The sequence below is a fragment of the Maylandia zebra genome, linkage group LG4, assembly GCF_041146795.1.
Source record: "Maylandia zebra isolate NMK-2024a linkage group LG4, Mzebra_GT3a, whole genome shotgun sequence".
Taxonomy (NCBI): domain Eukaryota; kingdom Metazoa; phylum Chordata; class Actinopteri; order Cichliformes; family Cichlidae; genus Maylandia; species Maylandia zebra.
The window spans coordinates 30,619,331-30,643,460 of NC_135170.1; the positions used below are offsets into that span (position 1 = coordinate 30,619,331).

Consider the following 24,130-nt stretch of genomic DNA (forward strand, 5'->3'; position numbering starts at 1 on the left):
AAAAATAAGATATTTACATGTATCTCACTAAATAGGATAATTTAAAGCTCCACTATTTTAGTGTTTGAGTTGAAAAGAGTTTGAATATGTATTATGATCTGTAAGACGTCTACATTCTGAAAGGAAAAATATGCCCACAGTTGGGCATAAATGAAGATGCATCAAATGAAAATATCCTGAGAAATTTGCTTAGAGCCTTTCTCAAAGAGAATACAACAGCAGTCGTGCAACAAGAAGTGCTTGATGTGGGCTAGAAAAGCTATATAAATAAGTCTTCTATTCAATTAAATCCTTGGGTATTGAGCTCAATACAGTGCAATACTTTTTACTTTTTAAAAAGACAGGAATGGTAATAACATTTTTCATCTGATTTACAAGTATAAACAAGAAGAGATTTATAGTTGTTTGGATTAAAAAAAAAACTGATGACTGTCATCTCATGCATTTTAAAATTTCACATTCAGTTTTCTAAAACTTTGATTTGGAATTTTTCGGTATGAATCTGTCCCTAAAGAGATTTCATCAGGAGAAACAAAAAAAAACAAACACAAATTGCTTTTTTATTTATTATGTCTAAAGTAAATAAAGTGAATAAAAAAAAATACCATCAGCCCAAAGGATCAGTTTGGGCTACAACTAGGGAAATAGCTTTTTAAACATTGCAATGATTTTTACCATCTGAAATTCACTTTGCAAGAGATCAGTTAAAATATCCCCATAACACAGACAGACAAATAAATAAACGATGGAAAGAAAGAAATAACTTTGAGAGTTGACTGAAACAAGTGGACTCTCAAGAAATCCACTTGTTTGAGTGGAATAGAATAATGTTTTGTAAGCAGTGTAAAATGCATTTTATGAAATATTGCATGCTAACGCTGAAGCTTAGAACAACACAGTTTTTGAGGTATTGAAAAAAAGAACACGAAAACAAGCTTTTACCAAAACCAGGAATGACTGACTCATAGGTGGATGAATCTAAAGTGCAAGTGTTGCACGAGTTCATACGGCATCCTGGATGCAATCACATCAAGGAAAGAGGTACAAATCAGTCAAAGTAACTAAATATTGCTGTTGCATGGATCATATAATCAAGCAAAAAGCTACAAGTGAAGAAAAAAAGCAGAGAACAAAATGAATCCTTCATTTGAAATCGCCCCGTTTAACTATAGTGGTCTTGTTTTTAACCTGGTACTGAAAGGGAAATCAATCAGTAATGAACTTATTTTTGAACATCATGGTGAGCATGTTTCCAGGCCTACCTGTGTCACCCCATACAGGCAGGTATTCATCTTGCTGGATGTCGAGCATGATCTCCAGGCCATTTCCAGTCCCTCCCTTCATGGTGGTGCGCAGCGTCTTCCCCTCCTCTGCTGCGTTGAACATATAGCACTTCCCATATCTGGTGAACACCTAAGCGAAGACAGAGAGAAGTGATGACTTACGATTTATTGATGATGATACAGAGACCTCAGACTATAAAAATATCACTGAAGTAGAGACATTTGGCGGCAAACCGAAGGGTCTAATTTAAAAGTGGATTTATTTCACACCAAAGGCATCAATTTAGCAATTAAATATATATCTATAGAATGATAACGAGCTGCGATTAGATTTTTCATGAGCCTAATGTTTCCCTCTGAGTTGTCAATTATTATGTATTTCAATATGAATCTATAAAGGTTTCAGCTTGGTTCTCCCTCTTATGATATGCACAGTTATGACACTGTCACTACACATCTGTGCACATTATCTCCCTATTTGGAGCAAGTCGGTCTACTGTGACATGTTGTCATTTTGCACGTGCACGTAAACATGTTCCACGGCTGCTTTTATGAACATGAACCAGTGTAAGTGTAAATCACCTTTGCTTACACAAGGTGGAATACAACAGGTGCTACATTCACTGCGCTAGGGAATAAGCAGTGGAATTAATAATACATTTCTGCTTTTGTGCTTTTCTTTGGATTTTCAGATGGATATGGTTTGACAGCATCTATATTGCTTTTGGTAAAATACTATTATTGTTTGCAGTTTGGTGCATCTAAATGATAAAATATTGTGCTGCTGAACTTCTATCAGTTCCTGTTTTTATTCAAACACTATGTTTAAAATCAAAAAATTGCTCGGTATCAAACATTATAATAATAATAATAATAATAATAAATTTTACTTATGAGGGCCTTTCAAGTCACCCAAGGACACTTTACAGTAGGATAAAACACTTTTGGGGGCAGAGAGCTCCACAGCCTGGGAGCAGAGCAGCTGAAAGCTCTGCTTCCCATGGTGGTGAGGCGGAAGGAAGGTACAGCAAGCTGGATAGAAGAAGAAGATCAAAGTGAACGGGCAGAACAGGTAGTGGTTAACAGGTCAGAAAGGTAAGGAGGAGCGAGGTTATGAAGGGCCTTGAAGGTGAGCAGAAGAAGTTTGAATATTATCCGGAATTTCACAGGGAGCCAGTGAAGTTCCTGAAGAACAGGGGTGATGTGCTGGTAGGAGGGGGTTCTGGTGATAATGCGAGCAGCAGAGTTCTGAACCAGTTGAAGCTTATGGAGGGATTTTTGGGGGAGACCATGCAGAAGAGAATTGCAGTAGTCAATACGGGAGGTAACAAGACTGTGGACAAGAATGGACGTAGACTGGGTGGAAAGAGAAGGAAGCAATCTGTTAATGTTGCGTAGATGGATGTAGGCAGAACGGGTGAGATTATTGATGTGAGATTTATAGGAAAGTGAACTGTCTAGGATGACACCAAGGCTCTTAACCTGAGGAGAAGGGAAAACTGTGGAGTTATCGATGGTGAGTGAGAAATGGTTCGCCTTCAAAAGGTTGGATTTGGTGCCAATAAGGAGGATCTCAGTTTTATCCTCATTGAGCTTTAGAAAATTAGAGCTAAACCAGGATTTTAACTCACTTAGACATTCTGAAAGGGAGGAAGGTGGGAGGGAGGAATCAGGTTTGCAAGAGAGATATAACTGGGTGTCATCAGCAAAACAGTGAAACTGAAGATCAAATTTGCGGAAAATGGTACCTAGAGGGAGGATGTATATCATGAAGAGAAGAGGGCCTAAAACTGAGCCTTGAGGTACACCAGAGGAGACGGGGAATAGACGAGAGTGGGATGATCTTAGTTGAATAAACTGGGAACGGTCGAGGAGATATGATTGGAACGAGGCGAGGGGTGTGTCAGAGATGCCGAGAGAGGAAAGTCTGCTTAGAAGTACAGAGTGAGAAATGGTGTCAAAGGCTGAACTCAGATCTAAAAGGACAAGAATGGTGAGAAGACCAGAGTCAGCTCCGATTAGAAGATCGTTAGTGACTTTAAGTAAAGCAGTTTCTGGACTGTGACATGAGCGAAAACCAGATTGAAATCTCTCGTAGATACTGTTATTATTAACCAGGTGTAAATGAAGTTGAGGTGCAACCACTTTTTCGAGTATCTTAGAAATGAAGGTTAAATTGGAAATCGGACAGAGGTTGTTAAAGTTGTTAGGATCTAAAGAAGGTTTTTTTCAGTATAGGAGTGACTAGAGCAGTCTTGAATAAGGAGGGAACGATACCGGTGGTGAGAGAAGAGTGAATGATAGCAGAGATGAGTGGGAGTAAAGAAGAGAGGCAGGATTTCACAAGCCCCGTGGGCATGGGGTCAAGATGACATGTGGCAGGCTTTGATTTACATATGAACTCGGAAATATCAGATAAATCAGGAAGATGAAAAGTGGAAAACGGCTCAAAAAGGAGAAAAGGTTCTGGAGAGGGCGTAGACACAACATTTGATCTGAGTTGCTGGTGGATGTTTATTGATTTTCGTAGTCCAGAACAGCATCAAGGAGTTGCAGGATTCAGAGGAATAGATGTGTGGTGGTAAAGCGTTGGGGGGTTGAATTAGCTTGTTGAGAACTGAAAACAGAGTCCTTGTACCCTCATAAGAACTGATAATACCAGAGTAGAAGCTTTGTTTGGCCTTGCTGATGGAGTCTTTATACTGAAGTACGTGGTATTTATAGATTTCTGAATCAACAGTTAAACCAGATTTTTTTATATTTACGCTCTAGCTGCCGAGCTTTATACAGGCAAAATGTTGATTGAACAAATTTCCCACGTGTGGGACTAATAAAGGTTATCTTATCTTATGATTGCTGAGGTGAGGGTCAGAGGAAGTACACCAAAAGCACAAAAATGGCAACAATATTAGATGACAAATTCATACACAAACACGCTATTATGAGTGATGGAGCTGGAAGTGACCGCTCAATGGGTATGTTGCCCGAATTTCATCAAATATAACATTTTCCACTACAGTACAAGGATTTGTGCCTTATAAGAGGATGTCACGGAGGAGGTGTAAATTTTCCCTCGGGAAATGAAGAATTATGAGAAAATCTACACTAATATAAAACAAAGCATCTGTCTCCACACGAGACAAGGACAAGAAGATAGATATAGATGTTGTGTGGCGTATGAAGCTAAGGTTGCCCAGCAACACCCCGACCAAAATGACACAGGAAAGCATTTTCAGGTGATTGAGAACTCAAGCATCGAGGGTACAATGCTGACATCTAAGCCGTGTACACACTGGAAGTGATTTGCTTGCCGCGTATCACTTTGAATCTGCCACTTGTGATATTCTCAGCTCTGGTTGCCTAGGTGACCCTCTAATGTCTTTACTAGGAGGTTATATGTCAATCAACAGTATTCTTTACTTTAGTAGTTTCTTCAGGTGCTCGCCTTAAAGTTTACTGCAGGTCCTGCCCACTTTGCATTGGCAGCAGTTATTTCGCCTGTAGTCACTTGAAGTCGGCAAATATTATTCACTTTCTATAAACTTTGGTTGCAACATCACCACAATCCACTTCCAGTATGTTCAAGGCTTTAGGAAGCAGTATCATATATACACCATACACAATCTATAGCAAACCTGTGAGAATAGGGGGAAAAAATTGGAAAATCTTGATCACAATCAGGAAAACTGCACAAGGAATGAGAATGAACATGCAACAATCCTGACTGAAATGCAGAGAATATGGTTTGTCCTGGAATAAATATAAACAAAACTAAATAATTAAGCATCCCGTTTTCATTATTTTTAAGCTGTTCTTTTGTGCGCAGTGTTTGGTCAAATTGTATTTTTTTTCCATAGTGCACACACAGAAACACAACACTGACAGTTAAAGCGTTGTTGTTTAATATGTCTACGTGAAGGTCAGTCTTGGCATTAAACACATCCTGCTAGAGGGGCACTTCCCCTCATTTCCACATCATCTACCTTTCTTTCTACAGGACAGTTGTTCACAGCTCTAATTTGCTAAAGCCAAAAATATAGCAGAGCCCACAGAAACACGCAACACGCACGAATCCAAAGGCAATGTTCTACATAATCACTTAAAAGCAGAGAGCGTTCGGCCTGGACTTGAACAGGGCTTCAGAGAATATGTCTCACAAACTTTTTACTCCTTTCATGTGTGTGTGCACAGGGAGGGAGAATAAACAAAACAAAGTCACATTCCTAATTACTGTATGTGGACAACAGCTTTGCCCTTCACTAATATCTCTCTGTGCCCCCTCCCGTTCATCAAAAACCAACTAATGGCTACAAGGCATTTATGAGTAATAGGCTGAGTTAAAATTGCAGCTTATTTGAGTAACAATGTGTGTTAGTTTGTGTGTAACACAAGCAATGATCAATTTGATGTGATGAATAGCAATCACTGTAACGACCATCAACTTCGAAGCTGATTGAAAGGAAGTGACAGAATGAAACAGTTTAATAAATCAGGAGCACCACTGTTCCCTGAACCCTAATCAGCAAAATAAAAAATATACCCATCAATATCACAAACACCTCACACTGTGATTTAGTACAATGCAACAGCACCACAGTCTTTAAAACTATAACAAAGCCTTAAATATTAAACACTTGTCTCAAATAGTATTGGCAAACCCAGAACAATATAAGCTATAATAATGGGCTACTTTAATAAAGTACACTGGTTTAACTTTGTAACTTACACATGCTTATATTGTGAAAATGCTTTTCTAATAAAGGTGTAAAGTGGAAAAGAGGGTGCTTGTTATGACGTTCCCACACTCTCTTTGTGCCGTTACAAGCTGCCCATGAAAAAGCTGCAGATGAGCAAAACAAAAATGAGCAGAGGCCATAAAGCAGGTTGTGGTTGAACTGGGTTTGCTAACAAGCCCTAATCTTGTTATAAGTGAGCAACATCACACATATTATACGAGTGCCGCTTGATTTTTACATCACAGCGAATCCTCAAGAGTTTAGTGTTCTAACTCCCACACTGATATTTGTTCACAATTTGGAAACGGTCGAGATAATGAGAATCCTTTTGATTATCAGCTGAAATCTATGGTCATATGCAAATCTCCAGATAACACTCAGACACAGATAATGTTACCCCATACTTCCTAACGCTGACCTTCAAAACCTGAGAGATAGTTTAAACACCTTGTAGGGACTTTATTAACATCAGTGGCTGAAACAGTAAAATTTCATGGTTCTGGGTCCTTTTGGTCCAGCAGTTTGTGTTTTCTTGTATTCTTGTGGTATTTTGTATTATGGGTTGTGTTCTGGTTCATTAGTAGTCTTTAGTTATTCTGCTGTTAGTTTCTTATATTCCCTGTTTAGTTCCTTAATTTTTTTTTAGTATTTTCTTCTTGTGTCTTTGCCCTCGGTGTCTTTCTCTGTGTGTCTGTGTTTATATAGGTTGTGTGAGTTCTTGTGTCTTGTTTCCTCCTCATGTTTCATTCTGTTTCCCCCTGCCTGCCATGCTTATCCATGTTTCCCCAGTCAGTCATGTCTCTGTGTCGGATGATCTGATATCGTCGTGTTGGTGTTATTCCTGGAACAACATAGTAAATGTTGTTCCAGGATCAACATTGCAAGTGACCAATCACATTCTTGTGACGTTATTCTTTGGCACGCCAAGCCATTCGTGCATTTATGAAATTCCAATGTTGCAAGGACAATATCAATTCTGCTTAGCGTTTATTAAAGGGTTAGGGTCAGGGTCCGTTGATCGGCGGACAAAGGCGGTTTCTCGCAGCTTAAGAACAGTTTTTTGTTTTATGGCAGTTTTTCCCAAAGTCGCAAAAGTATGACGTCACAACATTCTGATTGGTCACTTGCAATGTTGATCCTGGAACAACATTTACTATGTAGATCTGGGAACAACACCAACACGACGATATCAGATCGTGCCTCTGGGTCTGTCTGCGCCTCTGTGTGTTTGTTCCCATTACTTCCTGTTTTGATTTAGTAGTCTCCTGTGTGTGTGCGCCATGTTTTGCTTTGCTTCTCTTACTTTGAAGGTACCTCGTCTCGTGTGTTATGTTTAGCTTTATGTCCTCTGTCTCGTTGAGTGTAATTTGACCCAGTTGTGTTCCCCATGTGTTTCCTGTTCCCTCGTCATTTAAGCCCTTTGTATTCGTCTTTCCAGTGTCGCGATCTCACTCATAGTTGTGTGTTTCTCTGCGTCCTTATCCGTATGTTTTGTTTTCTTATTTATTCCCAGTATAGTTTTGTACTATTTTGCCATTTAGCAAATAAAGCTCTGTTTTTCAGTTTACTTTACTCTGAGAAGTCTGCGTTTGGGTCCTTCCCTGCTTTCACACAGCCAAATTATGACAAATGTAGTATTGAACATACATTACTGTAAAGACTGAAGTATATGGTAGCATACCCAGGTATACATAGGTGTGTCTAACTCTACGGTTCCACAGCTGTTTCATATTGATCAATAACACGTAAAAATGGGAACATTTTTCATCTCAACCCTCTCTCCTTTTATTTTAAGAGGGGATTTGTTAAAAGCAGCTGTCTCCTCAATGTCGATGGAGGGAGAAATGTTGATTGTGACTCAAGAGGCAATTCAGCAGACAAAAATGTGGGATTCATGCCTCTTACTAAAAAGTACCATATTATTTTTTGACTGCGCAGTATTATGGGTTAACAAGGTTGTTACTATTGGTTGGAGTTATTATTAACCACAGCCTCTCCCACACAAACAGCGCTCCCTATTCAGGACTGGTTAAAAATTCAGAGCTGAGAACCTAAATCTTCAGTTTTGAGGGTCTGATGTTGATATTTTATGTTGCTGTAAAAAAAAAGGGGGGGGGGGGGGGGGGGTTAAAGTGCATGGGTAATAGTTGGTTTTTCACTGCTGCTGTGTTTTTGAGATGGGTTTTTCATTTCATGCTCCTCCTCCTTTATTGACACTGGCCCTCTCATGGATGGTTTACAGACATGATTGATCGACTACCTGATGCCACACTGCCAAAGAGGTGGTGCGCTTCGGAAGAATATGAAGTACCACATTAGAGGTTCATTCACCTCTGCAAAACAGAGGTGCTCTAGACGCATATGTATGTGCACGAAACAAATGACAGAGAAAATCCCTGGAGCATTGTGACGAGGACAGCAGATAAATATTCATGGCACTATCATTCTTCATTTGCAGGTACAAGATGCGTCAGGGTTTTTCAGGTATCGTTCTGCGCTAGTGCGAACGTCTTGGTAAAGCCGGGATAATCGCTATACCAGTCAGCTCCGAGACAACTTCACAGCAATGAACTTGGTTTCATTAGCAGAAACCGTGTGTTGACATGCATCACATCACCACCATTTTTCCTGAATGAAAGCATTTTCTAATGATGCCTCAGATGAACTTCATTTACGCAGCTGTCTAAACCCTCCAGAGACTGAAGTGTTCCATTTAACCCTCACTAGCTAATTGGTGGAGGCCTGTACCATTAAGTGTAATTACCCAACAGTTATTTGCTATTCCGATACACATTTGTGTGTGCAAGTGACGAAAGCACAGTTTGAACTGAATATTTTCTTTAAAAAATGCAGTTGTTGCCTGATTGTCAACATCTCTATCTCTGGATTTTTTTATAGGAGCGAATTGCATTCAGGGGGACACTGCTTGCCCTTCTTTGCCTCTTTTTGTCAAGACTGATGATGTTTGACAGACAGGACCAGGGTCGGGTCAACATCTCATTAGACCTCAACCAGACAGAAAGGCTCCTCTTCAGCCACTTGATGACAAAGACCCTGACAAATCCTTGACAGAGGGGTTCTGTTATTTTGCAAATCCTCGCTACTGACCCTGCCTGCATGTCCCCCGTCTTTGTCACTTCCTCGCTGAACTGCCACTTCAAGCAGAGATGTCACATGGTCGAAGGTAATGACTTCTCAAACCTGTCTAGAAACCAGAAATGTAAAATAGCACAGAAACCATTGCTCTGCATGACAAATATCTTAAGGAGAATAGGATTATCAGTTCTCATTTAACATTTAATTAGCAACAGTGAAAAGGCAAGTAGATCAATTATTAACTATCGCTGCTTTCGGAAGTTTGTCACAGTTGCTCTTTGGAGAAAGCTGTCTGTAATGAGCATGGCAATGACACCTTTTCCAAGGTTGGTGCCAGTCGAGATAGTCTTAATTTATTAACAGTTTTAATATAGGGTTAACACATCACAGAGCAACTTGGAGTTCTGTATCTTGCACAAGGGTCCTTTGGCAAATATTACGTCAACGCTCACATATTTAACTTGAAAGCCTCACACATTCCCAGAAAGTGTACTTCAAGTTTCAGATGGGATTACCCTGCAGATGTGTTTTTGTATTGTGCTTGCATACACCAGATTCTTAGCTCTGTTCCAAACGATCTGTTTCAGTGTTTGTAGTTTTGAATGGAACGGGAACTCCAGCTGACCACGCCCCTTTAAGCAAGACACGTATAAGACAGAGAAAAGAAGCCAACGCTAGCAATGCAGCGCATTCAGTTTACGACTCTGCAGCTGTTACAGATCTGAATGGGATATTCACCACACAATCATAGTTTTTGATACATGTGTAAGTGTAGGCTGATTTTGTCGGACATGTCATGATTATAAATGGGCCATTTTAGTACACGGAGCAGCAGCAGAGTTAAAATCGATGCATTGGTCATTGCTTTTGCAATCAGTGACTTCTGTATAGTGCTGTAATCATTTATGCTGATGATTGAGGCATGTCTGACTAGCTGTCGTCTTTGCAAAACAATAGGTTTTTGCACAAAATCAAAGCGATCACGCCGTTTTTCCCCACTGTTTTTCTGGTCTCTCATCTTTTCCAGCTACCTGGGAATATCTATGTCCCTGCATAGACACATTATAGACATATTTACAGACTTGTGCTTTAAAATGCAAACCAGACAGGTGAGAAACAAAGGCAAAACAACACAAGACTACACAGCATGCCATCAGTGATATCAAAGCATGTTTGATGTAGTTAGTGTGCAATACTGTTTTATCAAAGATTTTTATTTATCCCGAACATCTAGTATCATTATTGATCACATGTAATATTTAATATGGAAATGTCTCAGTTTACTACATATAATGTTGAAGCTTCTATATCGGCAGATTTGGATGCACATGAAAAATTAATTAATGTTTTTTTACTTAGTGTTGTTTAAACTGTGTTCATGTAATACATTTAGAGGAACTGCATTAAAAATAATGAATGCTAGTTTAACTTTATACCCTGCGTTGCTTCTGCTACACTTACACGAGTCAGTGTAGTGTACAAATTGTCAGTGCTCAGTTGATCTCAGTTGCTGCTGATATCGCATTAGTTTTTCCTCTATTCAAGCCAGAGGTCTGAGAGCCAACCTGTGAGTGAGAGCGCGCACATTTGGGCTGCCAATTAAAATGCCTTTTGACCAGCACAACACATCTCATTAGTATTCACAGCTGCAAGTGTGAATGTCTGGAAGACCAGAGCTGCAAACATGGCATGACCTTGCCTATTTGCAGTGCAACGCCTCCCACAGAGAAGAAGCCAAAGATGACATGGCCATTAGTGTCTATTCCTGTCATGATGAAAGGTCACTTGTTAACACTAACCACCAACAAATTACACTCTTAAACATGCTCCTGTGTAATGCAGAGCCTAGTAAATATGCATTCATAGCATCGACAAGTTGATCAGGTATGCCAGTGGAATATAATGAATACCAATACAGCAGTTCTATCACAACCACTGTCTCTACTATTTTTTAAGCAGCAGAGCTCATACCATAGTGGTGGTGTTTTAAGTAGTTTCATGCTTTACATACAGGCTGTTACAGGATTGCATAAAGTCACAGTATATGCAGGTAAAACATTGTACTTGAGAAATTCTGGCTGGAGGGGTGTCTTTAAATTTGTGACCTTGACTGAAGTCAAGTGGCTGCTCCTCATGTTGGACTGTCACACACCCCTTCTAGTCTAAATTCATCTTCTTTTCTTCCATACAATTCTATTTTGTTATCTCAGCTTTGCAAATGGCTTGCTGACACGATGCCAAGTCAAAAAAAAAAAAGAAAAGGAAAATGGCACATTTACGCTGTAAAAAGAATATGTTCTGTTTTCTTCTTTTTTGCTCTAATGCCATTGGCTTCTTTCTTATCTGCTTCTGCCCACGTGGTGTCCAAACTATCAACATACCCTGAGGTGAACCTGCAATATTTAAATATCTTACTTTTAGCATAAGTGACACAGCAAAGCTATCTACTAAAAGTAAGTGTTTTGCCATATTACCTATGCTGGCCCTTGCTCAAGGTTTTTTTCCATTATTTGAATAGATTCTGTGATGCAGACGAGCCATTTTCTGTTGAAAATCGATAAACAGAAAGACCAGATGATGACTCCTTTGCATTTGTAATATTATGGTCTGTTTGAGATTGGATGTAGCTTCCTGAAGTGCTTATTCATCAGCTATTGGATGCTGACTTTGCTATTACTTTTCTGTCAGTTGTATTGTTTATGCAGCTTTACTATGAAATTCCCTTCCACAAAACTAAGGAAGGAAGAGCTGTATTCATTGTTATTTATTTATTTAGTTAGGATGACATTCCACTGTCAACCCTCTTTTATTTTTCCATTACAGTATAAGGAGGCAATAAGACACTTTTCATATTCGTCCCATTTGCTTTGCTGGCAGGTGGAATATAAAGTGAAAAGCACCGAAGAGTAAATTGAAATGTTAAGCACAAGAGTCAGCCAACCAGTTTAATCAGCTCTCATGAAGCACCTCCAACTTTCAAGGTTATGGAGCTTTTGCACAAACTGTCTATAATGATCTGCTGTTATTGTTTGACAAATCAATATCCATTATAAGTGAATTTAGATGGCGTTTTATGATAAAAACAAAGCATAAAGGGAGCTCGAGGGTAGAAGGAGAGATGAAGGAAAAAGGTGCTTTATCCTTATGGCTTACTGGGAGAGGAAGAAAGGAGTGAAGTTTATAAAAAAGGTCTTGCAAGGTGTGCACTTTCTCCGCTGTGTGGCAGCAGTAAAAGTGGTTGTACTGCTGTGGGGATAAATAATGCAGAGGGCTGCTGCGTTAGCGACAGGGTTGGCACTGAGCACGAGAAAGGAGGGGTTTAAGCACACACACACACATGCACACAGTTGCCTCACTCATCATTATGACTTTATGCACGCAACTCTACTACTTTCATGCCAAGCCAGCTTCCCGAAGGAACTTAAACACCCTTGCATCCTAAGCATATTTCATATCACATTAAACAAATTCTGTCATTTATGTGACATGTTCGGAGCTTTATGCTACACATTTATCATTGCACCCTAATGTCATTTTACCATGGCAGTCTATAATATTTTATTTTACAAGGCAGCACATAAGTGAGGCAGGGCAGAGATAGGACACAAAGGATTGCAGGGCTGCTAGCAGGATATTTATGCTTTTGGAGAGAAGGGAAAAGGTACAGCAAACAACAAGGAAACGAACTACAAAGAGAACAAGAGAAATAAAAAGAAGAAGGGAAACAGAGTGAGTGAGATGCTGGTATCAAAAGACAAGCACCCCTTGAGTACAGAAAGAAATAAAACCTCTTTGGCCAAACCCTAACCAGGATTACTCGGCATTGTTTGCGGGTTCAAGAATTTCTCGGTCTAATGGCATTAACACTGGGAGAGGTCACAGAAATAAAGGGTCTGATCCCTTACGATGCTGCTTTTGGAAGAAGGGCGGTTGTTCTTTTCATAATGGCATTCTGTTTTAATTTCCTGTCCTATTCATCACCATCAAACTCCTGTCATCATGTGCCTTTTAAATAATCTTCATTAAGACCAGCCTGAACTGAATACCTGCTGTGATTCTTCTCTTCGTGTGCTTTATGCCAAAACTACCATGTTGCTACAGCGTGATTATACTGTTATTAAGAGAACACGCCGCAGAGGCAGCGAGGATCAGGATACACAGAACTGACAAGTGTGTTGCAGTGTAATCCATCAAGATATACAGAAGCTCCAGCGCACCTATCTCTAAAAGGCCATCCTATTGCCTCAAAAGGTGTCTTAAAGGAAGAGTTCAGTATTTGAGGGGAAATATAATTATTTGCTTTTCCCCTCCAAAGAAAAAGTGACATGAGATGATTGATATGGACCTAATGTCTCTGTCGAGATGGGAGTCTGGATGTGGATAATGTGTGTTATTTGAGGCAGGAAAAAATGGCTACGCTGACTCTCTTAGGGAAAGAAATATGTCCACCAGCTCCTGTAATGCTGAATTACTGTCATAATATATCTCTCAGTTTTGAGGAAAACAAGTGTAGGTACAAGTCTGAACTGTTGTCAGTGGGGATGCACCAAGTCAGCATTTGCTTTTCAAATACCAATTCTGATACTCAACATACAGTAAGTACAGATAGACCGCACCAGGACTCTGATTTTCCCAACTTTAAAATATGCTTGTGAAATCAGTGTAAAAATAACAAAGATCAACTTAACATAAGGCAACACATGTACAGATATTTTGCAGTGGCAGCAAACGAGCTGATGTGGCTTGCTGAAAAACATTTAATTTTATAAAAGGATTTACATTGGTCACTTAATGGCATGTAATCACATCAGTGCATAACCATATCAGTATCGATGCCACTGCTAATCTGGCATATTGGAGCTACATTCTTTTTATTAGCCAGTAATAAACCCTAGAAGGTCCTAGCAGATAGAAAAAAAAACGAAGATGAATTGTTTGATTTGCTGTTTCAGACTCTGCAGCGGTTTGAAACTGCGCCATATACCCTTTTAGCCTTAAAGTAAAAATTGAACTACCTTCATCGAGCAGAGCAGGACTGGCCAAAGCCAGACGTACTGTAGGCACCCAGCCAGATTACTACTAATAGGAGTAATTGCATAGAAATGTCTATCAAACCTTGTCTGCCCAGGAAAGCAGGGAGAAATCATTAATGAGGGTTAAACAGAATGATTGCGAGCGCTTTCGTTGGAAGGTAAGTTGTGTTTTCAAATTTCCTCCAGCCCCTTATCTAGTCAACACACGCATTAGCACAAATGTAAAAACAACAATTTGTGATAATCGTTTTACCTCAAAATACATCCTCAGCCACAGCAGTAGCTGGACATACATGAACACACGTGTTGGATTCATGTCTCAGTGGCACAAACTTGGTTAAACTGTGAGATCTGTAAGATCAGACAGACTGGATAGTGTAAATAATTAAGTCAAATGAGATCAAACATGTTAATTACTAAACTTGGGGTACATGTTTCCCTGTTGTAATCTTCCTGTATCAAGATTGGGAACAAAGTGTAAAAGGATATTTGTTAAAAAGCAAAACAAAAAAATCTCTTTAAAGCTCAAAGTCATTTGTAGCTTGAAAATATCCTCATGAGAGAAAAACGTTTTGCTCAGTAGGCACTACGAGCCAGTGTATCTCCATTGAAAACAATAGAGAATTAAAGTATTTACACTGGAACTCTGTGCCCTGAGCCACAGCATTCCTCACCTTATTATAGAGTATCATCCCCAAGGTCCTCGGGTTCAGATTGTGCCTCAGAAATGACATCAAATAAAAGAAGAGTTACTTTGGGTGGAACATCTTGGCCTCCCTGAATAATAATTATATTGCTCGCCTTCCCTTGAACCACACTTTCTTCTTGCAGGAGCAGAAAATTTTAAATATTAAAATGACATGTTCTCTTTCGCTCTTCGTCTCCCGTGGTATGTCATTGTGAAGGAGGTGTCCATATATAGCTACGGACTACGAGCTGTCATCTCATTCTCATCAATCACATAGCACATACCCAGTCATTATTTTTAAGAAGTCACCTCTCCCTGATGGCCGGTGGGGCTCTATCTCACCTGTCACAATGTGGCTGCCTCTGCCAGAGCTGATGCAAGGCAAAGTAATGGACCAGAGGTGAAGGACCTGTGGCAGCCCCTAATCACCAACAGAAAACCAAATCATCTGACTGGATGGCATGTCTCAACTCACAATGGTATATAGAGTAGATGCCAGTTCTGAGGGATTGCTAAGATGAACTGAAAGTTAACTTGTTGTGCTTTCCATATATATATATATATATATATATATATATATATATATATATATATATATATATATGTATGCACACTCAAACTCACACCTCACACACATAATGCTGAAAACTCCAATTAAAGGTCAACATTTCAAATGTTCAGATCTACATATGAGCTGAAATCTCAGGGGCTGGATTGTTCTAAATGTTTAGTTTATGACATATTAGGAAAAAACACTTTTAGATGTTTATGATCAATGAGAAGTAATTAGAGGATAGCCAACAGAAGACAGGGGTAGAACTGAAGAGCTGCTCTGAGTCCCATTATCAAAGTAAAAAAGCATTATTTTAAACTAGCACACAAATCATGCAAAGCTACTTTAGTAACATCCAGGAATAAATTCATGAAGTTGGAGATGAGAATAATATGTCACATTTAATGCATTGCTAAGATTAGAATTTTTTCATCAAAAGCTGGCCTTGAAGATTGGATACTCCAATTTCGAGAATGTCAAGAAGAGCCTTTTATAACGAGTTTGCTCAGTGTGAAGGACATGAGCTCTATCTTCAAGCAGACAGTATTAATGCACATGTAGGACCTGGCAGCAGCTTAACCTCATTCCACCAAGATCTGACACTGAAAGGGCCGCCCTCGATCTCTCTGTTCATATTTTTGCAGATGATGTGGGATGATGTTTTTCTCTGTTTATTTGTTTTTGTTTTAGTGACACAAGGTCGCCAGCTTGCACTAGAGAAGTCTGCAACAGAGTGTGAAGCAGTTTGGATGAGAGTTAGCACCACAAAGTCTGTTCTCAGCCAGAAAAGGGTGGGATTCCCACTCCAAGTTGGGAATGAGTTGTTCCCCCGAGTAGAGGAGTTTCAACCTCTCAGAGTTCATGAGCGTGGGAAGAATGGAGCAGGAGACTGACATATTAATTTGTGTGTCATGTGCTGTTATGTGGAAGCTGCATCCATCTGTTGTGACAAAGAGAGAGCTGAGCATGAAAATTAGGTTGTCAATCTATGTTCCTATCCTCACCTATGGTCACAAGATGTAGAAGTGACCAAATAAATGAGGCTGCAGTCACAAGTGGTTGAAATGAGCTTCCTCCAATGGTGTCCAGGCTCAGCTTTGTTCAGAGTACAGCTTCCAGTTTAGGTGGTTTGAGTATCTGGCTAGGATGCCTCCTGGGCACTTCCCAAATGAGGTGTTCCAGACATGTCTGATGAAGAGGATGTCCCAGAGCAGACCAAGGACACCCTGCAGAGATCTCTTGGCTGCCTTGGTCTCTCTATAGAAGAACCAAGGAGGGTGGCCAGGGAGAGGGAGTTTTAGGCATCTGCACTGCCCCCACCTGACCTGACCTGGACCTTCTTGGTGTTTGCATGGGCAGATGGATGGTATCCAGTGAAGGTTCTTAATGGCAACCAAAGGGCTTAAAACAACACGCCTTAGAGCGACATTTTTCTAGATTGCTAAACTAGTGAAGTAGTTAATCCCTACTTTGAGTAATCTGTAAATCACAGTTTACAATACAAGAATTGTGAAAAAGAGGGTGGAGTTTAACTGGCGGATAGTATTTATCAGTTCTGACTTTGACATTGGAGAAAGGGAAACTACTTTCTGCTGCTCTCTTATACACAAAGGGTTGCCACAGCGGTTCGCTCTGCATATTTGATGTGACAGATTTTTATTCCAGATGCTTTCATGAAACAATCCCCAAAAGGACTTTTGTCTCCTCCCAGGATATAACAAATGATCTTTGGCTTGTTATGCAAATGTTTTTCACATGCAAGATTCAACGAAGAAAAGATAATCAGATATTCACCATCACCAAAGGAAAAATTAAATGATTCTAGTGTGCTGAGCCATTTTTCTCTTGCACCGCAAACTGGTTTTGATTTTTAGGGGTTTTTTTGTAAATAGGAAAATATTGGATAAAACTGGTTACACTATTCACGACTACCTCAGATAAAACCTGTTTTTGTCATTATCATGGAGTCTGGCATCTTTAATTTGTCTAATGCTTGCTGGAACATAGTCATTCGCATCAATCTCTGGTGTACTTTTTCAGTTAATTGTTAACTAGAACATGGTTACATGGTTAACAAAGAAGAAAGAACATGTAGCATTGTAGCTAAAACACAATCTTAATACTGTGAGAAATGTAACATAACAATGATAGATGGTGCAGTCACTAGCATGGCTGTAATTTTCTATTCTTATCTTTATTGTGCTGCAAAGTATTTTAAAACTAAACCATACATAAATATATATTAGTTGGAATTATCCAATGATTTCCCCTATACCAACCATACCTTATTTGATTTACAGATTTTGCAGTTAAAGTACAAAAAATATAAGTCAAATCAATCCCGTCCAATAGCAACATTATTTTCCAGTGAGTGCGATGTGGTGAACAAAAACCATCCCGGGTACACGCTGAAGGGCATTCTTTGTACATTTTACTAGCTCAGACTGAGCTGCTCTCTGAACACATATCCAAACTGGCCGAAGACGTACATCCCTGCTGAGTTTAATTGTAAAAGTTGCTGGATCAATGTACCGGATTACTACATCAAATAATTCACATGTGAATCCACATCCACATTTCTAAGGAAGCCCCCGGAGTTCATATGCCTGCCTCTGAAAAGCAAAGGCAGCTCTGTGAAACAACACAACTTCAAATTTGTCTTGCAAGTCTTTCTGGTGTTTTTCCAAAAAATCTTTTTTATAGTGGTCAATATTCAGACTGCCAGTTGCTTACCTCTTTACAACCTGCACAGGGATTGTGTTTCCTAGTTGCCTGAGATGTCTACCTGTAACTCTTAAACTACTGAAAGATAAAAACACAAAGAAAATATGAAAGAGATTCAATCTTTCCTTGTCTTAGAGTCTCTGTGAATAAAATATTTTGCTTTGGCACAATGACAAGTTCGGTCTTTTTATTGTTTTAGTCAAAAACAAAAGAACAGCAGGCCAAAATAGAACTGAAAAGTCTCTGTTGAGCAAACAGCTTTCACTACACATCACTTTCCTTTTTGTGTAAGAGATGCTGCCACATGAATTAGTGATTTTGGTTTAGCTTCCCTGAAAATGGGGAAGGATGACCCTGGGATAACACAATTTAATATACTGACCTGACAGCAGCTTCCAGCCATGCTGGGGCAGCATTTCATATCTGCTGTGCAGTAAAGTTACTGGCCCATGAAATAACAGACCCAAATGAAATAACCACTGATCACAGCGACTGCTAATGATTTTGGAGTTAATTTAAAAGATCATGTGTGTGTATGGTTGTAATCAAGAGAGAGAAGGCAGGAGAAGCTGTGCGTATTGTCAGGTTTGTGCAATTCATTATCAATCAAGGGAAAGTGTCCAAGAAAATCTAAAAGAGATTACCAAATCAGTGCCTCTCTGGTGATTTTTTTTTAAACTCATTGCTTCAGCCTTATTAAACAGAAAGCATGCCAATGGTGTGAGGAGTCCATTGTCTACAGAGGGGTATGTGTAATACCTGCTATTATGTGAAACTATAATTACTGCAAAATTAGAAAAAATAATAATAATCAACCACATGCCAAACCCATCTATTTGCAAGTTAGTAATTGAGCAGTTGGGCGTTTCCCCACAGCTACTCAATCAGCATGTAAATTAACATAAATATGAGGCTGTCTGTAACCAACGGGGATGCTTACAAATGGAGCGTGAAAATTTTGTTTTTCTAACAAGCAGCTCATGATCAGAATTCACTGAACAGCTGACTTCTAAAGAATAAAATCTGCAAGGTGTAGAAAGATCATTTTTGAAATGATCCATTATATTCTTCCAAGTTTATTTTGTGAAACATATAGAATACAGCAGATTTTTGTTTCAGTCACAGCGGTGCAGTCGGGTTCCTAATGGCCTGGAAATGAGCTCATCAGCAATACAGCAGACTCACACATTTTAACTCCATGGGAACAGTCAGTACCTGCCTCAAACGTACACGACCCGACTGTGAATTGCTCTTTATGTTTCAGCCTCTAGAATACTCTTGCTCAGTTCAGACAACTTGTACGTCAATCCGCAGCCATCCTCAGAAACAATATACAGTGCTGGAGGGGAGAACACACCTATGATTGAATTTACCGAATGCTTCTGTTGCATTAAAGTTGGCTCGGATGTTTACAGACAGCAGCTAGTTTCAGCTTTGATTACTTCCAGCGAGTTCATATAGTATTGGGAGAATACGCGTATTAAAGCATCCAATAACCATTCATTTGAGCTTTTTTTTTTAAGCCAGTAGGTGATCAGGAGACATTTTTCTTTCAAATAAAAGATCATAAAGAAGTGGGTCATAAGGGAACACAGTAAGTCTGGTAACCTCAAACCAATGCCCTTCACACTTTAAAAAAACAAATAAAACAGGTGTGGCGACAGCACTTTCTCCCTGTTGGTGATAAGCTCATTCATTATAAGCTTTGTAGGAGGATTAGTAATAGGGATGCCAGATTCCTATAGTGAAGCCAGAAAAACCACTAGGACAAATGGTGATGAGCCAGTGAGAGCTTTGTGTTGGATGAGTTTGCTCAACATTAGATTAACTCTGTGCTGCAGATTGAATGCTTACAGGATGTAGCTGGAAGTTGATATTCATTGGCTACTAAAACCTGAAATATACTGTCGTAACTACAATGTCAGGCTGAACAATGAATAATGGATAACAACATTAAAAAAACATAGGATTGTAGGATCCACTGTCCAAGTTTGTATCTATAATTCCAGGAGAGCAATATATGGAGAAGTCGAGTGATGACTTAAGCTCGAGGATAACATGTGCACTTCCACTCTGCCTTTCCTGGAAAATGCATTCACAATGTCGTATTTGATAGCACACATAAAAATAATAGAACCAACACAGCAAGTTAGAGGATTGCTTCCTTTTCTAACCTCCGAACACCTGACCAATCACAGAAGTAGATTTGAGATTGCTGGTTTCAGAGATTTAAATAGAGGGTTGAACACAAACCCCCCTAATCTGCAATCAGCAAGGTTCACGGAGAGGCAGTTTCTCAAACTATTCAACTGTCTGACAAGCATTTCTGGTGACATATTCAAACCTCTTAAACCAGCTCTGTTTTTCAAGAAGGTGCAAACAAACATTTCAGTGGGAAAGCACTCAACAAGCATTTTTATTAGCAATGCTTGTTGAGTGTTTTATCAGTTCACCTGCCTATTCATGCAATTATCCAATCAGTCAATCATCTGGCAGCAGTGCAATGTATAAAACTGCTCAATGACATTTTTAAAAATGAAACAAAACAAAAACCTTCAAGTAACCAAGAGTTTCAAGGATAAGTGTAAGACACAAGAGGAGAATGAGCAAATGCTTGATGCTGGATTATAAACGATAAGAATATATAGAGTAATATCCTTAAAATATAATACAGGGAGTCCTTTTATAGTATGAAAACTAACAAGATTTTAATAACTACCTTGAGGAAGCTTTAAAGACACTACAGACTAAAATATGGGGACTACTACTAAGGCCATACACTTATCTGTGGGTGCAGCAACTTTTCTTACAAAGCAGGAAATGCTCACTTCCCACAACAAACCTGTTATGTTAAACTTCACTCACACAGGTGCAGCTGCTTGTTGTTACATTGAGTAAAACCCTGGAGACGGGCGAGCTGTCGCAGATTTTAATCTTAACTCACAAGTGTGTTTACAGTTCTAGAGTTGTTTACACGCTGGCCTGATTGACAATATGTTGTTCTTTCTTTATGATTGTTCTGCATAGTCAGTGATATTTTTTATACTTTTTTATGTCCTTTATATTTTGATATTTTTACATCTTGATAATAATTCTGTTTCCTCCTTTGATATTGTGACTTCTTTCCTAAATTTGCAGCATTACTGATATCAGGACTTCTTCCAGCCATGATAACCATGTAATGTAAATTTGACATAGCTGGAGCTTTGAGGTGAATTGGCCACAATGGCAGAACACAATGTTGGGTTCCACTCCACTGAGCATAGACTCACCCAAAGTGAACAGCTGAAGACCGTAGCCTGGTCTGATGAGGCTTGATTTCTGCTGAGGCTGGCAGATGGTGGGCTCAGAATGATTTCGTGAACCCAGCCTGGATAGTTACCAGTCCAGGCTGGTGGTAGTGATGGAGATTGTGAAATGTTTTGTGGTATATTCTGGACCTTCTATAAACAGAACTTTGTACCTTCTAATGGCTATTTTCTGCAAAATATGTGTCCATATCACAAGGCTAAATCTGTCTTTCAGTGGAAGTTACAGTGTATATATCCATGCAGATCAAAGGGAGGCTTCATGGTGTTCCTAATAAAATGATCATTGGGTATTTACCAGCTTTTCAGTGTGTTTCATACTAAAAAGGCAGGGTTTAGGTGGTTTATTTTAAGGTGAGGCCAGAATCTGTTGGGTAAGCCCTGAATAATCACAAGGCATAACCTGCTCTTACTTTCACAAAGAACCGTTTGATATTCATATAGAGGATCAAAGGAGAAGGACACTTAGAAGCTATGTCTCAGTCTTTATAGTTGATGCTCTTATTAATCCCTGCACTCATAAAAGTAGGTTGCACTAAGTATCCCATATAGAGAGACTAGAAATGTGCAAGAGAAGCATATGATTTGCATAGCTGGGAAATCAAATAACAATATAGCACTAGGTCCTTGCTGCGGTACAGTTAAGGAAGCAGTGAGACGACAAGTGATATGGACAGCTAAAGTGTAATTGGGGAGCCATCTGCATAAATGTGTTCAGCTGATCTTGCATTTTCAATATGTCAAAGCTGTACAATGTCTCCCTGCATTAGAATCCATCACATAAGCGCTCATCGTGGAAGCTCCCTGTAAGTTCATTGCTGGGGGAAGGAGAAAAAGAAAAGGAAATGTCTATATTGCCTCATTCAGCTGCATGAAATTGAATAAAATGATGTGAAAAAGACGTGTTGTGATGCTGGGAATCACCAAGAATAGCTATGCCAAATACATAAAGACATTTTTATAGTAGTTTGTTGTACAAATAGGAAGTTAGTGGAAGAACACAGCAATATGAATTCTGATTAAATGATTGTGGGCTGTATGTAACGGTGAGCACAGCGAAATGACACGTATCAACCAGTCGTCATTGACAGTATCTCATGTGGATTTGTTGAAGGAGCACTTGTGGGTAGAATCTATTTTTGCATGCACTGTATGTGTCTGTGTGAGTGGTTTTAATGAAGTCAAATGAGTACAAATGAGTAGCTGAGATGATCATAAGCTGGAGTCTGAAGTGACAGAAAGCTGATATTCAGAGTGAATGTACGTCCACTGGTAAGCATTTTGTCCTAGAATCAATGTTAGCATCTGCAGCTCAAGCACGGCTTGTATTTAGCATAATGAAACCTTTGGGATTTAATTTTCCAAAAACACATAAAACCCCCTTGTTTTGTACAACGTGAGTTTACAAAGTCAAACAAATGTTCCACTTATTTATTAGTTTTTTTTTCTACAGCTTTCTTCTATTTTCTGACAAGGAATTCCAGACTAAACGAAACAATAATGACGGTATATATCTTGAACTGTTTCAACACAGTGGCTGAAAACCCTGCTCCTCCTTTGGTTCTTACTAATCTGCATGATGTACTTTAAAATGCCTCATTTACTGGGAGGTGTTTTGAAGGTCAGGAAGCAGGAATGACCCCAGTCGCTAGAAAAACAATTTTTTTGAGGAACATATCCAGAGATAATTAACCACAGCAAATTGAAGCTGCTACATCTGCCCCGATCTGTTTATGCCAGCGTGAAAAATTTCCATTCAGTTCTCTGCAGTGTGATTTATTGGCTTCTGCTACAACAATAATGGCTGCAAAACTAGTTTAAACAACAGCTAAAACAGAATAGATTACTAGTGCTACTTTCATATGCCTGTCTCTGAGTTCACAGTCTCACACTGGAGCTAGGTTTGTTCTTTAGAGCCATTGGTAACACTGGTCTGTCATGTAGTTACATCACGAATACATCAATACATCCAAACTGCTCCCCTGGCATTATCAACTGATGAACAGAACAGCCTCTCGCGTGTTCAGTCTTAGGGGGAAAAAAAAAAACAGTCTCAGAGAATGTCAGCAACAGGGCAAGTAGTCCCTTGGCTTCCACCGTCAGCATATGAGAAACTGACAAATGTCAGGGCCTCCATCATGAGCTGCTGGCCTTTCCAAAACTGAGGGAGCCAGACACACCTGTTTCACCTCCAAAAGACAATGAAGACAAGAAACACAAAGATTCACAGAGACAAAGAAACTGTCACCTTCAGTGCATCACCTTCGCTAAATAAAGCAGTCATCACGCAACATTACCTCTCTTAAATCAAGGACAAACTCAGAATTTGAATAAAATCTCTTTGAATATCTACACGCACCTATCCCCCTCCTATCTCTGTGCACACATACACAAAGGTATTGATTCTGTTCTTTTTTTCGCCTGATGGCTGAACTTGAGACACTGGCTGAATCCACGCTGACGTAGTACGAAGTCATAACGCTTCTCCCTATAAGACATGTGAATGCTCAGAGGTGGAGAGCGAGTCCATCTGTTCATGTACACGTCCATCTGTTCCACAGATTCATTCTTTCTATCTACATTAACATCCACACTGGCCTATTTCTCTGACTGACTGACTGGGTTTTGCATCATACAATATAATTTAGCCGTAATTAACTATCCAAAGCCGTCTGCTTAGAAGTTATGGAAACTAAAGCATGAGTTTGC

General features: G+C 39.4%; 1 protein-coding gene across 4 annotated transcripts in view; it reads right to left on the minus strand.

Moving 5' to 3' along the window:
* asic2 (acid-sensing (proton-gated) ion channel 2) overlaps positions 1-24,130 on the minus strand; it is a 404,006-nt gene that overhangs the window by 33,407 nt on the left and 346,469 nt on the right. For all 4 annotated transcript variants that reach the window (XM_076883386.1, XM_004552397.4, XM_076883385.1 and 1 more), the window contains one exon: positions 1,263-1,413. In XM_076883386.1, the coding sequence (XP_076739501.1) occupies positions 1,263-1,413 (151 nt within the window). The remainder of the gene's footprint in view (positions 1-1,262; positions 1,414-24,130) is intronic.